Source organism: Brachionichthys hirsutus, chromosome 12 (genome assembly GCF_040956055.1).
Source record: "Brachionichthys hirsutus isolate HB-005 chromosome 12, CSIRO-AGI_Bhir_v1, whole genome shotgun sequence".
NCBI lineage: Eukaryota > Metazoa > Chordata > Actinopteri > Lophiiformes > Brachionichthyidae > Brachionichthys > Brachionichthys hirsutus.
Window position 1 is genome coordinate 9234858 of NC_090908.1, and position 22105 is coordinate 9256962.

The following is a 22105-nucleotide window of genomic DNA, read 5'->3' on the forward strand; positions in this document are numbered from 1 at the left end:
AATATGATGAGAGCTGAAATTACTCACGCTTCACCCCCCCCCCCCCCCCCCACACACACATCCTCTGACTTTTTCTTCTTTTGGAGGACCCTCTCTCACACCCACTCCGCGAGCAGCACAGCCAACCAACCCACGAGGGTGAATTTCAGCCCGAGTTGCGCCACCCTGACGACATTTAATCATTGAGAAGAAAAGAAAAACTGGAAACGTATTCATTCTTTATCCTGCATCACTCCCCCACCCCGCCTTTCCTCCATCCCTTTGACTCTCATCTCTCCTCCTGCGGTCTCTCTCTGGTGCGTCTGTTCGTTGCAGGCTCCAGAGCGGCGGAGTGCATGTGTCGCGTAACGGAGGGAGCGCTGCACAGTTCTGCGCACTGGTTCACCGAATAACGGCGCTCGGTTGTGGAGGGGGGGGGGGGGGGGAGAGAGCGGAGCCGGACCAGGAGCAGGACCAGGAGACGCACGGTGGCTCCTCACAGCCCGCTCTCCGGAAACATGTCCGAGTTTTTCCTACTCGTCTTGCTCGCACTATTCTCGGGATTATGTCCGTGCGCCGAGCCCACAACGGTGTCGGACGAGGATAAAGGTAAGGGAGAACCGTCCGGAATGCGCAATCCGAATCAACTTGATGCCACAGCCCGTTCGGAACCGGCTCAAAATGCGAATGTAGTTGAAGGATCTCCAACCCTCTGCGCCTCACTGAGTGAATGAAGGATTAAGAGTTGATAATCCCAAATTTGCTTTCCATCCAGTGTAAAATGCCTCACTTGGAAGTCGACAATCCTTTTTTTTTAATTGTCATCATTTAGGGTCTTAAAATGTTGCCACGTAATGTCCCAGCTGGATAAACCACATACAAATGACACCACTCATTGAACTTGCTCTGCGTATTTTGGCAGGTCTTTTGCAGGCGCGTATCGGACCCATTACACAGTGCAGCAGGTGAAAATTGCCCTGTGCCAAAGTGCATTTTGTCCCCCCGAGCTGCAGCCTCTGGATTTCTGGATCGCCAACGTCGTGCAATTCGGCGTGACTCCAGATGTTCTGCTTTCCGTCACTGGCTTCTGTTCCATGTGTGAATTTGACAGTTTGATTCTGTCACGAAATTACAACGCCTATAGGCGTTTTTTTTTTTTTTTTTTTTTGTCCATTGCTGTTTCACAGCACAATCAGTCTTTCTTTCGGCACCACTTGACACGTGTAGAGCTCATTCTAGGTAAAGCCAACCAAAATAGCGCCATCAATGAGACCGTTGTATTTTCAGAACAGATGTAAATCCCATGTTAAGGCTGCCTGGGCGGTATGATCGGTTTTCCTTTGAACTGGAATTCAAAGTGTCAGAAATGTACGTTTTATCCTGAGAGGAGAACAGATCAGAAGGATGTTCAATTGCAAGTATGAATCTGAATGTTTACTTCAGTAATTTTGCTCATGGGTTTTGTCCTGCCTTTTTAATTATTCCTGACTCCCATTGAGTAGAGTTAAGGCTGCTTGGCATGTATCGTTTTTATAAATGACATTTATTAAATGCTGTAGTGAAACTTATCTGTTCTCCTAATTGCTGCCCTTGAGGTCACGGTCCTTCCATCTTCACGCTGCATCATAACAATGAATGTCAAGACGTGGCACATTCTGAGACTGTTCCACATCTCGGCAAATGACCCACAATGCAGCAAGGAAAACTGCATTTAATTTTTTTGTTTTTGACAATCCTATCATACAGGAAAAATACTGATTCCTCTCTCTGTGCAAATCAGAGCATTACTATGGCTCTAAGTTATGCCACTGCTCTTAAAAGGTGGCAAAAAAAAAAGAAAGAAATTGCATAACCACCTGAAATAGTAAAAGGATCCTTGAAGTTTGCTTTTCTGTACTGCATCACAAAGCTTTGTTTGTGCAGCTGAAATCAAAGCGAGTAATAATATGCCACCGGATTGTCCGCGCAATATGATGTGTTGCAGAAAAAAAATCTGAACAGTGAAGCTGAGATGCGTTCAAAGATGCGCACTTATCTGTAAGTGTAGTAGGCACCTGCATCTTCCTCTGCAAAACCGATGCCGTCCTGCTCGTTTGCATTACAGGCAGAATAAATGAATGTTCTCGTAGCTGTGTCTAAAATGGACAGTAATGATAATGGCCTTTCTTATTCCTTCCAACACCAAAGCTGGTCGTTAGCCAATTATCTAGGAATTAATTTTACTTTCTGGTAGCAGCAGCATTACGTTGAATGACAAGTAAGCCTATGCCTCTGCCTCCACATGAATCTGAAGCATTTCCAAAGCTCGTGTTATCTCTCTGAAATGCCTTGACTGGTGTAGCCCATCCTTATCACTTGTGTCCATCTAACATTGAGCAGGCTGACCTGTCCGGGCTGGGATGGCAGCACACTGCTGATGTGACGAAATGACAAGCTTAGAGGTTCAGAAACCCAGCATGCTGCCTGACCTATGTATTAAAACACACACGCACGCACAGTGATCTCAGGTCGACGAGATAATAATCTGGCTCAAGGTTGGAAATTCATATTCCACCTAAAATATGATAGATCAGTAACACAGAAAGATTCATGCACTAATGCTGACATGGCTGCCATTAGGAGCTAATTAAGTATTACCCAAGTGTACTTCAGTACCGCCGTCTGTTGTGTATTTGTTTGGAAAAGACACCGAGAAAGCGAGATGATGGAGTAATTTTGGTGTGCAGTTTGCTGACAGTAGAGCATAAAAGGAGCTTTACCTCACTTCAAACCACCCCGATGTGGAGCCTTCTGGATTTACTAAATGATATTGATGATGGTGCAGTAGTTTCAGAATTAATTCCTTTATAAATCATTCAGGGAATAGGAAAATAAGTTTTCATGACATGAGAAATAGAAATCGGTAAACAATATATAATAATTAACATAATGCAGATTATGTGGACAGAATTGTCTCTGGTTTGTAGGAGCCACTGTATTTTAGATTTAATCAACAGAGTAACTATAGATAGAGGTGTTTATTTTTGTGCCTTACATTTTACTAGTCCTTAATGAGTCATCTAACTTGGTGTCACATTTTGATAAAAAAAAAGCCTCAGAATAAATTCAAGTTGTATAATTCATTGTCTTATACTATGCGGTGCACAATTTAATTTGTAAAAGTGAAAGTAAAATTTCACAGATGTTTAATTTTTTAGTGTGTATTGTTGTGGTTTGCATGACACGGGAATACAAACTATTATGCACTACAGAACAAATACATGTACTTCTAATTATAGCAATGCAATACAAAGTACTTTAATATTCTTATTTATGCTTTATTGTCATGGATCATGATAACGTCGTCTTTCAATTATGTTGTCTTCCAGTTGAATCAAAAGCAGAATTGGCAAGTTGCAACAATTCAGAGATTTGGGCATTAATAATGTCTGACGTGTGCACAATAACTATCCATAACTCTGCTTCCTGTCTGATGCACAGTTAAATAAATGCTGCATTTTGTCACTGCTGCATCCTTACTCATTTAATAGATAGCTCACTAGCAGGAAATTGGTCACTAAATTGCAGTTGGACATGACAAATTGCAACCAAAGGGAGATTATGTAAATGGTGAAACACTAAACCAAAAATTCATTCTGTTTTTGATGGTCTAGGAGGCCTTTCTGTGACATTCAGTTAGTGCAATGTGAGGATCGGGCTGTTGTTTTTATGGGGAACTACTGGGTAGTGACTAACGGTTGACCTTCAAAGGTTGGACCAAATTCTGTTTTCATAGGTGGTTTACATCTTTTTTTCTGAAAGCACAAAATGAGCTTGCCAGCTGTGAGGCCTCCCTTTTGTAGCTCGATTTTCTTTCCGCATCCTGTTCTGACACGGCAGCGAGAAAGTGTTGACTTCAGCAATAACTGATCCTTGGGACAGAAAGTTACAGACCACTCTGTCTTCACCCACTGAGTGCAGAAACCGCTTTGAGTTTACAGGTGAAGCTGGATTGGAAAACTGAAGGAGAGGATTAAATGCTCAAGCACGAGTCAGCAGGGTTTCTTATTGGGGAAAGTAGACCTTAGCAAGGGGAAAGTTACGGCGTGGGCGCTGGCTGGTGCCGTTAATGGTGTCCATGTCTCATGGTCTGTACGTCAGGTGCGTTTATTGACTATTGCTTAGCAAGTTTGCCTTGGCTGGAAAACCAGACGAGTCGTCAGAGCAGTCTGTCAGCAAGCAACGTGTTGAGAAGGTCAGCTTCAGTTTATTCATGAGCAGATCAAGCACTTCTGTCAAAATTCTGTGTTTGGTTGTCTTTTATTAATCCATTAATTCATCAATTTTATGTAACCGCTTGTACCTGGGAGACGCGGTAACTCCCTGGACCAGTCGCCGGTACATCCCGAGGCCGACGCATAGAGAGACAAGCAAACTTTCACGCAGTTTGCATTTAAAGCACAGAGCCAAAGCCAACAGCTAACCTATTTAGCATGACTGTGAGAGGAAGCTGGAGCAGCCAGAGGTAATCCACGCAGATGTGTGGAACCCAAAACCATCCCGCTTTGAGGCAATGGTGCTATCCGCCGCACCGTTGTGCAAACACCGTTACCAGTCATTACAGGCTCGCTGAGATTTGTGCGAGGCAATTGCTTCAGTAGCATTTTTGCAGGATTGCATTCCGTCTTTTACAAGCTATGAAAAGGCATTGAAACAGCTGAGTCATCTATCTGATGATGTCAGCTAAGTGTTGCTGTCATTAAGGCCCGACATCTATCTCGGGGCAGGGGTGAAGTGTGGCCTCAGGCTGCAGGAAGCAGCGGAGAACCTGCCACCCCATTTGTCTCATTATAGGGTGCAGTGAGATGGTGAGGCCAGGCCCGACTCCTGTAAAGCAAAGTTATTGAAGGAAGCCATCGGACTATGGTAGTGTCACCTCTAATATCCCTTCTCACAGTCTTAATGGGTTACAATTGAATCAGTCATCAGCTCAGGCTGTGAAAGCCATCAGCTCCAAATTGACTTGTGGAATTGATTACCAATAAGAGGATGAGCTACAGTTTTGACCCACATGATCTGTTTATGTTGATGCTGTGGGCACCTTTTAATTGCGTGAGTGGCATGACGCTGCCGTATTAGATATTTCTTTTTAGAAACTGATCTTCATCTAAAAATAAAATGGCAAACCGATTTCAGAGTGTGTGACAGGAATATAATCCAAGAGCTGGGCACAGTCGTAAACTGAAATAGCCGCTTGATAAACAAGCGCAGATAAATTATTAATAGAGGAAATCATAACTGTTTTATGGCCAAATATGTTAATAAAAATGGTGTCTCGTAAGGGTAGTGGCGGGACAAACCGCTCCTGTCACTCGTCGAGTTGAGTACGGAGTCATTAGTGGGTGATGGATAAAATAGAAGGCATCATAAAATGAGAATGTAAGGATGATGGAATGTGTCTGGTGAAAGGGAAAATCTACACACATCCACCAAATGAGACCATCTGCCGAAAAGTAAATTCAACCAACCAAGTTGTTTTGTGGACTTAGTCCGTAAATCTTTATGCCACCATGGGCTGCCTGGATGGTGAAGGTTGAAGTTAGTATGCAGCTGGGTTGTGTAAAGTGAGGTCATTCCGGGGCAAACCCCTCTGTGAAAACCTCCCGTTGGTGGTGGTGGTGGTGGTGGGGGGGGGGGGTCTCAGTCTCAGTCTCGGGCTGTGACAGTTTGAAAGGGTGACCTGCTGCTTGGAAAGGAGGCAGCACCCCGAGGAGATGCCTCTGCATAATGTTGTGTGCTCAGCATGTTGACGGTCAGCGCAGCCACGGCTCGCTGTAACCTGTACTGTTACTGTCACCAAGTTCCTCTTGCTGTGTCTAGCCGGACCGAGAGCAAGGTCTTATTTTGTTAATATTTAGCTCTAGGCCGGCCGGCTAAAGCATGCACTGTGGCATATGGCTCAAACATGTAGGCGAGCAGGGACCTTTGTGGTAGAGGTTGCGCAACCATAGGAATAGGTTGCGTATAGAAGTCAAAGCTCACATTCTACTGGCAAGTCTGCTTCTTATCACTGTCGATGGTTGTCTATCGTTGCGTTTATTGTCATTATACACCATATACAACAAGATTAAAATTTATTTAAAAAAATGCAGCTTTTAGATGCTATTTTGACATATCAGGCAATTCATGTTATCAATACCTTAATCACTGAAAAGTTTTTTTTCCCCCCTGAGAAACGAAATCAAATTGGCTCCCAAAATGCAAGGTTTCAACTTGACGAGACACACCCAGGCCTGTTAAATCAAACCATCACTTAAATATGTTATTTTCAGATGCATGATTGTCTGGTTGGTCTCACCAGAAGCACACTATTACAAAATCAAATGAAATCCCACGTGAGATGAGGAAGATGGTAATGATACATCAGTCTGGGAAGGGCTAGAGAGCTTTTTCTAAGGCTCTGGAATGCCTCAGATCCACAGTGAGACACGTTACCTACAAATGGAACAGTATAGAATAGAGGGACCTGCCCAGAAATGGCCGACCTTCCAAAATGCCTTCATCCCGGGGATGCGACTCTTATTATAAATTACTATTCCGGAGTCACTTGGCACTAATGACTATATGAATTGTAATAAAACTCTAATTGGATTCATGGTTTCTAAAGTTTTTCATTAAGTTTATTCAGATGGCAAAGACTGCCCCCTTCAACAAAGCTGATGGAAAGCACATTTTGAGCTGTTATTCGTAAGATGTCTGTTGTCTATTCTGCATGCGAACACCAAACTTATTTTTTCTACCCCAATCTACCCCAGGATAGCTGTGTATGGAGTGAATGAATAATGCACAATATAAAGCGCTATATAAAACCAATGCATTATTATTATTATTAATATTTTGTGTTCTGACTAAATTAATTTACTGTTCAGCTGTGGAAGTCAACTTTCAGGAGAGTTGACGCTGTACCTCCGTTTCTTTATTTAGAGGAGATCCACATCGGGTGTTAGAGCTAGCATCTGCTGCCTGTCTCTGGTTCATATGTTAACTCTGCATTCTTCTTCCTTTGCTAAAATAGGTTGCAAACCACTTATAGGTGTGCTACTGGCAGAAGTTGCCAGTGGTGGTTGTACTATATTACCACCTGATGGAGGGAAAAACAAGAGCAAAAGTCTTTTGACGAAACAACTATTTTTTTTTTTTACTACTATAAAAAAAACAATACCCATCTCTCTACTTGTTAAATACAATAAACATTTAAAAGCTGCATCTATTGTTTCCTGGGGTTGTTTTTGTTTTATGTTCAAATTTAAGACCCAATGGATTTCATACACAAGAAAATGCAAGAATGCCTCCAACAAATTTTTCCATACCGCTGAACAACAATTTTGAAACGGAAGATAAAAAATTTCTATGTGAAAAGCAGTGATGCAGAAGAATTGCAGAAAAAGTGTAACATGCATGAAATGACCTGGCTGTTACAAAAAGAGACCATGACCAATCAGCAGGTCAGAAGTGCTGTGGTGAGCCCCAAGTGACAACGGTTGTGGCCAGAGGGCCAGAGTGAGGGCTGTTGAAGCCTGGCTGGAGACTCTTCCCCCCAGCTGCCACCTGGCACAGACCGAAGGCTCAGGACCCCATCATGCAGACTTGGCCCAGAAAACCAGAACAGGGGAGGGATTCATCCTTTCCCCAACAAGCTTCATTCACCAGACAAGCCTAAGTCCAGTTGATGATGCTGAAGCCTCTATTTTTCTAACAGGGAAATTGGTGGATTTAGAAAATATTGAAACATAAGGATGATTAATTTTACTCTTACAAATCATCAATCCTGCAAATTCCAAATTTTACTTCCAGTTTTATGTATTTTGTCGGGTGATTTAATTTGAGCTATTTTCACAAGTCATTGACTTTCGGGGGCCGCGGTATATATCAGCCATTGGCTAAACGGCTAATACGCAGAATGAAAATATGTTATAGTAAAGATGTAATCTAGTGTTTGGTCTGCAGTGTTTACTCTACCGTACACGATGCACTCGGCATGAAAGAATATCGAGCAACATGGAAAAACGCGTGCACAGAAAAATGCATGTGCACACACACAAAATAAGTTTTACTCAAACAAAGGTTTGCTCCTCATCTCTTTTTTCTTGTCATCCTCTCTGATCTCACTGTAGTCCAATCCAGTTCGAAAGACGATAGAAAGGGAAATAATTACTGTCATGGTTTTCATTTGACAAAAGGTGACATCAACTGTGCTGTAGCTTTTTTGGTCAATTGCTCTGAATTTCAGGGCAGTACTAAGAATATCCACCAGCCTTCTTTTTTTTTCCAATATCTACTTGGCGGAGTCATTTGAGTCCGTCTGCCCACAAAAACAGGTTTTTGGACCTAAAATATTTCTGAGATGGCCACTAAAACTGAATAATTTAATGCACTTTGGTATAGTGCATGGAAATCAAAGCTATAACCGCACCACTTCTTACACCTGCAGCGAGCACACATCTCGCTCTTTGCAGCTGTGATAATACTATGAGGACTTAGTTCAGTCTTGTGGCAACACTATTACTGAGCTTCTTCATGTTTAAATTAGATTGCCGAATACATCACCCCCAGCTGTCATCAATCTGATTCAGTATGATTCCCTAACATGCTTCCGAGCTGCTATTGATCACTGCTCCCCGCCACCCTCCCCTCCCCGACAGTGTTCGATTGGGAGTCACATTAACTGAGCTCCCATCAATCACAGTTCACCCGTGTTTGTCTTTAGAAGTCTTTTGATATGATTAGAGCAATGCTTTTTGTACTAGCGCTGCGTGGATTTCTCCGGCTTCCATTCCTTTTGTCGGCTGGTTTGAAATGTGTGCACTCACTCCCCTCTCGGTTCTGCGATGTGCTTCACTGCTCCGTAGCGAAGACGAGAGATTAAGCACCTTGGTCTCAAACATGTCGGCTGTTACAGGTATCTCTCATTCCTCAATGCCTGATAAGGTTCACTTGTTCCTGAAACAGCCCTAGCCAAGAAGGGACATAAAAACCCCTCTGAGAGATTTAATATGTTTCTCTGAGAGAGTACATCTTCATGATTGCTTTTGTGTCCTTCTTCACATCAATATTTGAAGAGTAGTGACCACATCTTTGTCTGAAGAATGATTACATTTTTGTTTACGTAATTTTATGTATATTTAAAAGCCATTTAATGCAATACATATCATGATTACCTTGCCATTCCTTGTTTATTCCCAATTGATTCCAGTGGAAAGTTATCCCTGGAACTGTAATAAAAGGTGAAGAGAGAGGGCATTTTATGAAAACCTGTGAATTAAATTTTATTGTTCTTCAAAACTGTTGACTGCAGTTTGAAATTAAGCGTTTTTTCACTTTCTATTGTGGCTGTCAATTTGTTTTAGCTAACTAATGAAAAAAAATAGAAATATAGTTTAAAATAAAATGCTTGCTGCAGAAAAATATTTTCGATGATGCTCGTTGGTTTTGAGTTTTATTCTAACAAAGTATAATTATGAAAATAGAACATTAAATAAATCAATTTTCTCAATTAAAAAAAATGTTCCAAGAGGTGCTAAATAGGTTAAGAGATGTCTGACAACATGCATGCATGTTAAGATATGTGGGTGAAAATGAGATTTTTACGTTATGCAACAGTAATTAGGTACAAATTGGACTTCCTACAATAGGAAGTGGCATAAAAATTGCTACAAAATTAGCATGGCAGGATCCATTCAAATATTACATATTCACCAGTATGACACGTTGTCATCATACTGGTTGTGCTGGGCTTTCGTAATGGAGCAGATAGAAAAGAAAACCACGCTATGATGTGGCATCTATTCTTAGGCAGACAATATTGACAGGACATGATGTCTGTGTAAGAATAGTGTCGGTCGTGTCTGTCGAGGTTGTCCTTGTTATTTCACTTAGTTTCCAGCACACAGTTGACGACTAATGACAGCAGCATTATTCCCACCTGAGGTTCTGATTGTTATCGTCTGAGAAGCCACTGTTTTATGTCACCCTGTCTGACGAATCAGTGAGTGGAGTGAGTAGATTCATCTACCTTGCAAGTTCTACCTTGTCTGCCTGTAACAGCATAATATTTGGAGACTAGATGGAATTTAAAGTTTTATTTATTCTTTGCAATCCAATAAGAACAAGTTAGTAATTGTTTGGATTGTTTGGCCATGGCACCAACGAGGTTAATACCATGGATTAACTATTGTTTGCCATCATCTCATCGGTTTAATAAGTTCTCTCTGTCTTTCACTCTTATTCATGTGCTCTGGAAAATTCACAGGTGCTATTTTCATAAAGGCTAGTTAGCAGTCGATAGTGCCAGTCGAACAGAAGGCTCGGGTAAATGTATCTGAAAGACAGAAGAAAGCTTTTTCTGTCATAACTGTTTCATTACTCTGAGGTGATTGAAGCCTTAATGATCCATTCCTTCATGTTGCCAAACATCAACATGAACGCTTGCTGAAAGCAACATATTGTGTGACGCTCTTTCCGTGACATAGGTGCTGTTGCTTTTGGAAAGGTTGTTCTTCCAAGTTTGTTTGCTTCTGAAGGAACAGTTTGAAATGGCCTTTATTGATTTACAAACAGCAGTTGCTGCACTTTTCTTTTTTTTCTGTTTGAAGAAGTTTGATGAATCACTGTCATCTTTGATTGTTCGAGCCAACGACTGTGTCATATATTTTCCAGCAGAGACACCACATCTGTTGTGATCATTAGCGAAACTTTATCCTGACAAACCAGAAAATATCAGCAGGGAAAATAGATAATATTTCTTAGAATGATAATAATGATGGCACCAAATTTTGACACAACTGTGTCAGTTCTCGGTTGCATCTGTTGGGTGTTTATGATTTTCTGCAACTTTCTTTAATTGTCTTATAAAAAAAAGCATTATGTTAAAATGCGAATAATCATAGATACTGATTGCTTACAAAAATACTTACAGCTTATGATCACGCAAAACTACCTTCCAGACATAAAAAAAAAAAAAAAATCTTCACACAAAGATTCACACTTCTAGGACTGTTATTTAAAATATGTTGACACTTTTAAAACAACTCACCATACACAGTGTCAAAAAACAACTGCTTATTGTAATTGGTGTCTCAGGTTGTGGGCAGATATAAATCACAACAATTCCAAAATCAATAAATCTTTCCCCATTTTCACATTTTGAACATTATTCACAGCAATAAATCCAATTCATGCTGCGCCTAAGGATGAAGTTGACTAATATGACGGAGTTGATTTAGTGCAGATTGTTCTTAAAGCGCTTAATCTGGATCATGAGCTTGGCTCAGTCAAATGCACAGTCATTGTGTTTTGCCCCCCTGCCATTAACCTTATCAAAGCATACCTGTCTTCATTGGGCTATACTGTAGTGAGACATTGTAATGACAGTAATTGGCTGCGTGACTCTTACCATAATCGCATATGCAAAGCTCGAACCAACCTGACAAGTGCTTTCTGTGACTGAGCGACCTCTTCCCGAGAAAGAGCATAACAAAGCAGCTTATTAAATGCGTTGACAAGCACGTCTTCTTGTCAGACATATCAAATATTTTCTGTAGATCTCCTTAAAAGTGACTAAAGTATATATATATATATATATAGTCACTTTTAAGGAGATCTAAAAATAAGCACTCTTGCAAGAAGCGCCTCTGCGAGGCTTGTCATCAGTTGTGGCAAGCATGACACGAGAGTTCTCATGTTCAGACACTGTCTTCTTGACCTTTATCTTGTCTCGGCAAACCAACATTTTCATGCATGACTCAAATTGACATCAGTGCTCTGATTTATTAGTCATAACAGTTGGTCAGGACAAAGTGTACCATCTCCTGAAGGCTGCTGAGGCATTGCTAGGCAGCCTGTTTTCAAAATGCCCCATCAAGCCAAAGTCCTTGACATAGTTATCAACAACCAGGCTAAAGAAATGTGTCTACCCGAGACACTTGTCTAACAGGGCATGTTGCTTATCGCAGTGGTTACAGTATCTTGGAGGAGGTCTTATGTATCTTACAGAGTTGAAAATGAAATGTCCAACAGTAGACACATGCAATTGGTAGAAAAAAATATGATGGACATACTGCAATAATAACAATTGGAAGTATTTTTTTTTTTTTAATTGCCATTACTGTATACAGTTTGCAGAACAAAATTCCAAGGTTACATGAGGTTGACATGAGGGTAGATCTGAGGGTAATAAATAGTACAAGACTTGTCAGCACCTCTCAAGCTCATAATGAAGTGAACACTGTACGTCTAGTTTGTAGTGATGGACTACTACTTTAGAGACAGCCGGTCATCTCGTTAATTAGCTAGCTAGCCCAAGAGACATGCCTGACGAACTAGGGAAAAAGGAGAACATTTACAGTGTTTCATCTTAAGGTTATTAGTGACACAGCAACACACAGAAATTGGAAAAACGAGCTAAATATCTTTTGTTCTATTTTTTTTGTACTTATCAAACACACCACCAGTCATTATGCTAAGCTAAACTCTGGGTTATGGGCAATGTTGGCATCAAATTTCTTCCTCAGCTCTCAGAAAGATGAAGCACATTTCCCAAAGGAGCTGTTTTTTAATGTACGGCTTCTTCATATTTTATGGGTATGCAAAAATTCAGAAGTGATGACTAGTTTAGCATCTTGTTGCCTGAATCATCGAAGGGAAATACAAATCCCTTCCACACAGTGAAGTACACAAGATTTATAAGAAATCTCTACTGGGGACAGGAATTTGAATATTACAAAGGTCAGCTCAAGCGTTCCATCAGTTTAGGCCTTCAGATGAACAAGCCCTGAAGCATTAAGCTGGAAGCTGAACTTTTGATGTGTGGTTTATTTTTGTCCGTATAATTCTATTTGTTTTATAAAAGGTGCCCCCCCCCACACACACACATTTTCCTAACTTTCACAGCTTAGCTTACTCAGTCAAAATTGCATCCTTTGCCTGGACATTATGTGTGGATTTCAGCCATTGCTGAATGTGAAATTGGATCTCATGTGTGATTCTGTTAGAGATTAAAATACTGTCAAACATATCAAACAGCTACCACTTCAGTGAGTGTTAGCCAGTCTGTGTCTTTTGGATGCATGTTGGGAACTTTCTGGACCTCAAAAGCTTTTATTTCCATACCCGCCTCAGTGTGAATGTCTGCTTCAGGCGGTGTTTCCCTGAGGATCACAAGCGCTTCATTATTAAAGGCCCTTGCCGACCATCCTCCACACTTCTCTGACCTAATGCCTTTCTGGAGAGCCGAGCCATATCTTCTTAAAGCTCATCCCTTTTTTTTTTTTTTTTTTGCTCTTTCCCTGTTTTCTTTTGGAACAGCAGCCAAAGCCCTGCTTCCTTGTTTTTATACCAATTGGTAGAATGAGAAAACAGGATTTGCCCTTCTGTGGTATTAAATATCGATGTGCATTCTCACACATGAAGTGGAGAACTTCGGATGAACCAGCCAAAAAGGGATTATGGTTTTGCACAATTAGCATTAAAGAGTTGTTTTCACATATGCTTCTTTTTTGTCATCTTGTTTCCTCAATGAATGATCAGATCCAGTCATCTATCGGACAGCGATATCTGGATGTCAGACCTAAACTGTGAGATGTTGGGGTCTCATGATTTCATGGTAAAAACGGTTGCCTCCTGTTGACTTCTGGTGAATGTTTTGAGTTTATTTGCAATTTAAAAGATCCTGTGTGTTTTGAATTTGGGGCTGATAGGGGAAGAAGGTAGCATTTTTGTTTTTCTAAAACTCTATGGCCAGCTGTCAGCAAACTTGTTGTAGTTTTGATCTGATTTGTTATGGCAAATCTACTGGCCTGATTTTTTATTTTTATGAAAACAGGCTACAACAGCCCTTTGCCCTTTCACGAACATCCTTGGTGAAAGGGTTTAGCATTGGTTAAAGACAACGCCATGGTGGCCAAGAGAGATAGATGGTGTCTGAGGAGAGGAAGTAGCATCAGTGACGAGAACAGAAAAGTAAAAAGTTTTTTTTTCCTGATTGTTTTGACAGTTACATTCTAAACCACAAAAACAAAAACACGCCCACACCTTGACACAACCCCGCAGGATCATGGCACAATGCTAGATTGTGTGTGAATGCAGATGTCAAATACACACACACACACACACACACACACACACACCTGCAGCTCTTTATACAGCCATGGCACAGACTGAGCAGAGAAGATGGACAAGGACATCAATGTAACCTGACTGCCATGTTGTTAACCTTTTGCCTGACCTCACACCTTTTGCATGTCATTGGCTGAGGGCTATACATTGCATAAACTTTCACAACACTGTAAAACAACATTCATGTCAGAATGACAGGCATTATGCAGGGTCTCTGCAGACGCCACCATTCAATGTCAGTGGGTCATAACCAACAATTCAGATGCTGATGCTTGAGCCGCACACAACTACGTTATGACGTTATTGTAACACTTCTGTGTTAAATATTTTGGTTGTGATTACGAAGTTGCTTATCATAGAAGAGTGGAAAATTGGACACATCAAAACTATCTGAGTGGCTTATTTCATACCCCGAAGCTAGCTAAGGATTGTGCTATCTAATATAAATTGATGTTGTGTTTACCAAATAGCTAAACTCAGTCAAGAGCAAATTCAGAAACATAGCTAGCTATTATTTATATTGTAGTGTGGCAGGATGAGGAACGAAGCGCCTCGACGTGCTGGAACCACGGAGCCGGGTCGATGTGCCAGAACTCCGGGAGTTTCACAGATGCGGTGAAACCGGACGGTTGTGCGAGTCGGGGCGACATGGCTGACGAGGAAATGCTGCCTTCTGCTTCCTCAAACATGTTCAATTCGGGGTCACCAATGTGGCAGGATGAGTAACGACTCAGACGAAGGTGGATTAGCTCTTTACTCTTCAGATGCCAACGACAGACTGAATGCAAACTGAGCGCCAAAACATTATGGGCGCAACACCACGCCCATTACCCGTGAACCTCTTGGGTGAGAGACCTATTCTAAGTGGTCGCCACAGTAGCATGCTAAATGAATACACACGGAAGCACGCACACACACACACACAAACACACACAATATTGAAAGTTTCACAATGAATAATATCAAGCCATAATTTTTGGCTAGATTCCAGAGCCCAAGATCTCAGCATAATGTTAGACCGTGATAGTGCCAAGTTCATTAGTATAATGGTTAATATAGTTGGCTCTCATGCAAATGATCTCAGTTTGAGTCTTGTCAGATTTATGTTTTTAATAAAATGTATATATTTTTACTTTGCAAATCAGAAGTAAAATATTGATTAATTAGATTAATCCTTGTTTATCGATATAAATAATGGCAGAGTCGATTGTTCCCCTACCTGCCAAATCCCTCCTTAACCTCAGCCTAACCCCAGCCTTATCGGCAGTCTGGCAAATAAAGGCCATGCACATATCAACGGTTGGAATCAAACCCTTAAACTTTAAAATAGAGGTTGAGAGGTTCTCCAAAGTGAGAGCCTTTAAGAACCGTTTCAATCAGAAAAAGAAATGCACCCGGAAAGCGGAAACCTCCGCCAAGCAGCTCATTCCCCTCACAATTTGATTTACGTCGTCCACATGGTGATCTGGGTCATCATCAAATGGTTACACCAACCATGAAAAGTAAAAGTGAATCGGAGTTAATGTGTATTTGTAACAGCTTTTTTGTGAGTGAATTGAACGTATATTTTACAAGACATACATTTTTAAAAAGCCTTCATTATAAGTATATTGCAAAATCCATATATATAGTATCCAGACAGTTATCTGAATCCCTCAAAATTTTATGGGATCTAAGTTAGAGCATGATCTATCATCAGATTTTTTTTTCATCAAAATCCATCCAGCAATTTTTCCGTAATCCTGCTAACAAACAGACAAACGGCATCAAAAACATAACCTCCTTGGCGGATGTAATGAGCAGCACGAGGCTGCAACTTCTACATTCCACTGGGGCATAGATCAGTGCAATATGTGCCGCAGTCGAAGCAACAAACAACACTGTGTGGGAAAGTTTCTTTGGCTAACGATGGTGTCTTTTGACATAAGAAATATTTGTCTGCTTTTCTTCAAAAGCACACCAACACTACAGCATCCTGAGAGGAGACTTCACTAAACAGCTGTTGTGCACACATGTATAATTAACGAGCCTCTACAACAAACTTGTTTAGGTTATCAACAAAGATGGAGGTAATCTGAATGAATCAGAGCTTTTTATATATATAAAACAGAATAGCAGGAAAACAAATAGCTGCTGAAGGATTCTCGGACTTTATTATTTACAGATGAGTCAAACGGTTGTCTTTCTGGCTGACACGAGCCTCATTATTTCGAGTGAAAACTGACGGTGAGATTTTCAATGAAGGTGGTATTTGCTTTGGGCTATTTGCTGGTTCAGGAAAGTGGAATCAGAACAGTGGTTTTCTTGAATGTCTCTTACATAAGGCCAATTTGATAGAGCTACCACAGGACAAGACACACTGATGTTAGCTGAATTTGATTGCAGCCTATTTATTTTGCAAAGCTTTAATTGTCACAAGTGCAAAGCAGCATTTTTGTTAAAGAGATGCATTAGATGGCCTTGCTGTTTAGTTGAAGATGTGTCGTAGTATTTGAATCTGCCCTTGTCATTTTCATGTGGAGACTCATTCTCTTAAAATATACATTTGAATAAGAAATAAAAAAGTGTGTTGTCCATATATATATAAAAAAAATAATTGTTTATATAATTAAAATGTGGCGATAACTTATGATGATGCATTGCACCAAACAAAAGTACCTGCTTCTAGTTATTTATTTTTTATTTTCTTTATGTAAACCTTATTTTAGTGTTGAGTAATAAAGAAACAATTGAAATGCATTCTAGATCCAACTTTTCCACGATTAAGAATGAATTTGAGGAATAACCACATGTGCAGCAAAAATGTCATATTCATAAAACTGTGACATGGAACCATATTGTTGCTACACCTGCCAGTGAGGTGCTGTATTTTAAGGCCGTGTAGGTGTCATACTATATATACCATTGTCATCCTGTCTGGAGGACAGCATCTCATCTTCAGTTGTGCTGTGACACAGCCTTTGTGATTGCATCACATAATTTTTGGCTCCAGCAGAAAGCTAAGCTGGAGCCATCGCCACAGCGTTCGGCTTACGGCTCTATTGGTATGATGGGATTTGCTGATAAAGTAAATGCAAGGATCCCTCTCTACATCAGTGTCCTGTGTCCCACATCAACCAGTCCCCACCATTGGAAAAAGTGGCCCTGGACACGGAAGCAGTAACCTAATACACTGAGTCAACACATTCAGTGTGAAACATTGCGTTTACATTTAAATGGTGCCAATTTGCTGCTTAAGAGCAACCATTATCAGCTCCATTGAGGCTGGGATAATTGACTGAGAATTTGATTTTCTCAGTCCAAACATGATTATGGTGTTGCTTTGTGGGTGTCTGCAAATGCTGATTTGTTGCTGAAGCTGAAACTCAATCAAAGAGGAACTATTGATAAAGCTATTCCTCCGCCGATAAGAAAATTGCACTTAACAGCTAGTCACAATGTTTGGCCTCATGGCTCATTGGTGAAATAGGACATCTGTAATTAGTGCAAATCAAATAGTTATTTCTTTTTTAGGTTTTGATCATCATATGACCTTCTTAAGAATATGAGTGTCTCATTGCTTACGAACCCCAACCCTATAATTTGTTCCAGAAAATCAAGGTATTTAAAACTGCAACACTAAGAAAACATTTTCTATGTTATAAAGATGCTCATCAGAGAAATGCACTCATTACCCATCTAGAATAATCACTGACTACCAAGCCCATATTAAACTAATCTACCACTTTAAAAATGCATGATAACTAATACCTACATAAGAGAGAATGGTATCTGCCAAAACAATAATAAAAAATAATTTAAGGTATGATGGACTGTGTACCTGATGACATCACATTGGTGTTACATTCATGGACCATCTTGGAAGGAGAATGACATCACACTCATGAATTGAATATTGATGAGCCGAACACTATTAGCAACCTGTTGGCGTTGGTGGAATGAGAGAGTGCAACAAAGCCAAAGACTCATCAGCGACTGAGGGCGGCTCTGACTGAAGAGTGGGCTGGGAGGTTTCATTTGCAGGCTGTGCCAGTCCTTGAGGGGGAGGATTGCAGCTGATTGTGGACTGTGTAGATGTTGGATGCTCAAGCTCTGTCACCCGAGAAACGGCTGCTTTTTTTAATTGCTATTTTCGTCTGTCTCTTTGTTTTTGTTAGTGATTAAATTAGGATCTTCATTAAAAATTAATAAGGAACAGAATGCATGTTGATATTCTCAAATGACACAAATTACCCATCCAATTTTGTAGACAAACTCAGAGGTCAGTGTTTAAATCCCCTGAGTGTATTCGGTTTACAGAATATTATGGATCCAAGATGCATAATTGCTGTCTCCTACTTCAGCACCACGGACAGCGACGTGGACACGGCACGGTCAGCGCCTGTATATTTTGTAGCAATGATTCTGTCGCCTCACAGCATGCAGGTTCTGAGTTTAAGTCCCCACCTGAAGCCTTTCTGTGTGGCGTTTGCATGTTCTCTTCAAGTCTGTGTGATGTTACTTGGGAGCTCTGGCTACAGTGCAGACATGAATGCAGGTGAATTGGTGACTGATTTGTCCATATGTGTGAATGTGACTATTAATGGTTGCGGTTGCAAGGTTTCTATGCGCTGGCCTTGTGATTAACTGGCATTCTGTCCATGCTGCACTCCTCTTCTCACCAAATGCCAGCTGGGATGGCTGCAGCCACACTTGACCATGCGAGGATGTGTAGTTATAGACAATGGAGCAATGAATACGGCATACTAGATTTATAGTTTCACCTGAATGCACCACAGTCACTCTGGTGCAAGATGGCATTTTGATCGTTTGCTAACAAAGGTTAGGTTAGTTATACTCTCAAATTGACTACTGCTCATCGGAAAGCCCTTTCATTAATGTAATGCATCTTTCTCTATCTGTCTATCTATCTGTCTGTCTGGTCAAAAAGAGGCTTGTGTTGACTGAAGTTGCTTCACCTCTAAATTATCCTTATCACTTTGCAGTTTTACATTATCGTTTGCTTCTCTGAAAGAGAAACCAGCAGCAGCTGACATTGAAACCTGTTGTGTGACGTCCCAGGTGGCATGGCATAAGGGCAGGAGCAGGTGGCGTGGAGTCTTCGACATTGGCTCAGAGTAAAGCGAATAATAAGTAGTGTTGGAAACTTCAATGTGACTTTCACACTTTGACATCAGAATGAAAGTGTACCCCTTTTTTTCAGCTGTTCCCTCTCTACAGCAAACAGACCATATAATTAGCTTTACAATTTGACCTTAACTTTACCATAAGACTCATCAAGACATGTAGAGAAAAAGGTTCCTCTTTAATTCAGGTTGGGATGGCTTGAAGGTGACCTTGAAGGAAGGAAGGTGTTCTGTGTGTGCAGATATTCGATTTATCTGACAAGAGTGAATGTATTTTGCTCTGTTGCTTCAAGTCACAGCAGCAACATCAAAGCTAGGAAAAGGTCAACAGAGCCGTGAGAGAGAAGCTTTGGAACTGTTTTTAATCTATCTTTTTAATTCACTGCTTTTCATGTGTTGGGAGTATTCCTTCGTTGAATCAATATTTCTTTTTTTTTGAGACAATTAGTAATTGTCTTGTCTTTAGCTGCTTACCATGATCTGGGTCATGGGCCTGTCCTGTCTGACTACAGGCGGAGGCTGGGTGCACCCTGTTAAAGTCGCCAGTTCATGGCAGGGCATATTGTAGTGATGGGTCATGTTATGTGGAGCTTAGCTTGCAAAATGTGCATTCTTACCTCACCACCCTTCACTCGTGCTGCAGATGGCATGGTGGATAGCGCTGGTGCCTCACAGCAAGAAGGTACTGGGTTTGATTTCTATCTGTACAGAGTTTTTTTTACGTTCCCCCCATGTCTGTGGATTTTCTCCGAGTTGTCCAGTTTCCTCCCACCTCCAAAAATATGCAATTAGGTCGAATCGATAACTCCAAATTGTCCGTAGTGTATGAGTGTGTGAGTGTCTGTCCGTGTGGCTCTGCGATGAACTGGCGACTTGTCCAGGGTGTAGCCTGGCTCTCACCCGTAGACTGCTGGGATAGGCTCCAGCAATACCCAGGACCTGGATTTGGGATAAAACGTTCAGGAAAATTAATGAATGTATGAACGGTTCACTCCAAATTGACTGTGGGTGTGAGTATGTCTGTTCGGCCGCGTGATGTGTTGGTGACACGTCTGTGGTGTACCCAGCCTCTCATTCCGTCAGCTGGGGTAAGCTACGGCAACACCTGTGACCCACAAAGCGGATAAAGCAGGTGTAGACGAGATTGTATTGTCTACACCCGCTAGATAAGGAATAGATGGATAATAGTTCTGCATTTTAATAGTTATCAAACACACACAAAAAAACAAGGCTCCCCAAAGTTATTTAGTATATAAATGTATGTCTCTCAGGGAGGAGGATTACGATATGTCATCTCCAGATGCCTCCTGTTTTTCTTTCTAGAGGTTGTGTTATGGATTGAGTCAAAATAAGCCCTGATTTTGACATTGACTCTTGGTGTCTTCAGCAAAGTTTTTCGATTGTGTTTGTGATGTATTGCCGTGAACGCAGCGGCTGTAATGCTTTACCACAGATGGGACAGAGGCATTTCAGTGAATAGTTTCTAATCATGTCTAATGTTCCATGTAAAAGTCTACCCTGTCTCTGTCCTTCCTCATTGCAGAGGCCACACCGTGCTGCTGGTATGTGTGTGTGTGTGTTTGCGAGGCACGGCTTGACAGTGGCACATTTGGCTTCTCAGTGGACCATAGAACTGCAACTCAGACTTGGAAGTGCTCAGATGTCTCTTCATAGCCAGGTCTCTTGGCGCGTGACCTTATTCCCTGTGACATTTTCAGCCATTAATCTACACACTATAGTGATGGAGTACCTCTCTGGGGCTACATTGTGTTCATGTCCCACCATTTTCTTGGCGGCACGGAGGTCATTCAACCCATGTGGCGTCAATGCTGTATGGGATGAAATTGGGCTTTCATTCAATCAGCCACAACAGGATGCTTCTTCTGACTGACAGTAATTTTTCATGCTATTAACTAGATCAACTCAATAATGCTTAATTTATACCAATTATTGTTAACTCATTCTAATTAGTGATATTCATGTTTCAGCTTTCAGATTATAATTTAATTATGAATTAGCCCTGAGTTGAATATTTTGAGACTGTCAGATCTGGAATTATATATATAAAAAAAACAGTTTAAACATAAATAAAATAGTAATTGGCTACACAATATCATTAAGCTCTTTATAAAGTAGCGAAAGTAGCACATATATGTGAAATAAACCTTCCAATATACACAAGTAAATTATTATGACATTTTTCCATGAACTCCTTGATTTTCTGGACATTGAGCAATTTTCAGTAATGATGAGTTGTTTTTTCGTGACTATTGATTAGATGTGTTTGACAAGCACGCCACTTAAGAGTTGTCAAAAATGTCACGCTAAGGGTGTAATCTTCTAATCACTGACATCCACTAAATGCCTCTGCGGTACAACATCTCAATGGGACACCAAATAATTATCCGCGTGGAAAAAAACAAATCACAGCTCTCATGGCATATTCTATCCTATTAAAAATAATAACAATTTACTCTTGTGTTGTGCACTTTGGAAGCAGTGTATGAAATAGTTTGTGAGATTTAAAGTTTTTCTTCTTTCAATTAAAACGTACCTAATTGATACGTAGTTTGAGTTATAACCTCCTCTATTAGCAGGATTGCACAAAAACTACTTTGGACATTCTGATGTATAGCAAAAAAAGAAGCCATTGAACCGGGTCTGCGTAAGGGGAGGGGAGAGGAGGGGGGGGGGGGGGGGGGGGGTGTTAACGATGTCAGAAAGGTTATAAACACTTTTGCTAATTATGCATAAACTACTTGATCGTATACCATGAAATTGCTCAGACTGGTGGGCATTTCTTTTTTATTCCATGCAAGGGGGATACAGGTCCATTCTATGTTTTGATG

At 40.9% G+C, this 22105-nt stretch overlaps 1 protein-coding gene across 1 annotated transcript in view; it reads left to right on the forward strand.

The window, feature by feature from the left end:
• Positions 1-497: 497 nt before the first annotated feature.
• The window catches only part of lrp1bb (low density lipoprotein receptor-related protein 1Bb), a 205093-nt gene continuing 183485 nt past the window's right edge, over positions 498-22105 (forward strand). The window contains exon 1 of the mRNA XM_068746405.1: positions 498-588. Within this exon, the coding sequence (XP_068602506.1) occupies positions 498-588 (91 nt within the window). The remainder of the gene's footprint in view (positions 589-22105) is intronic.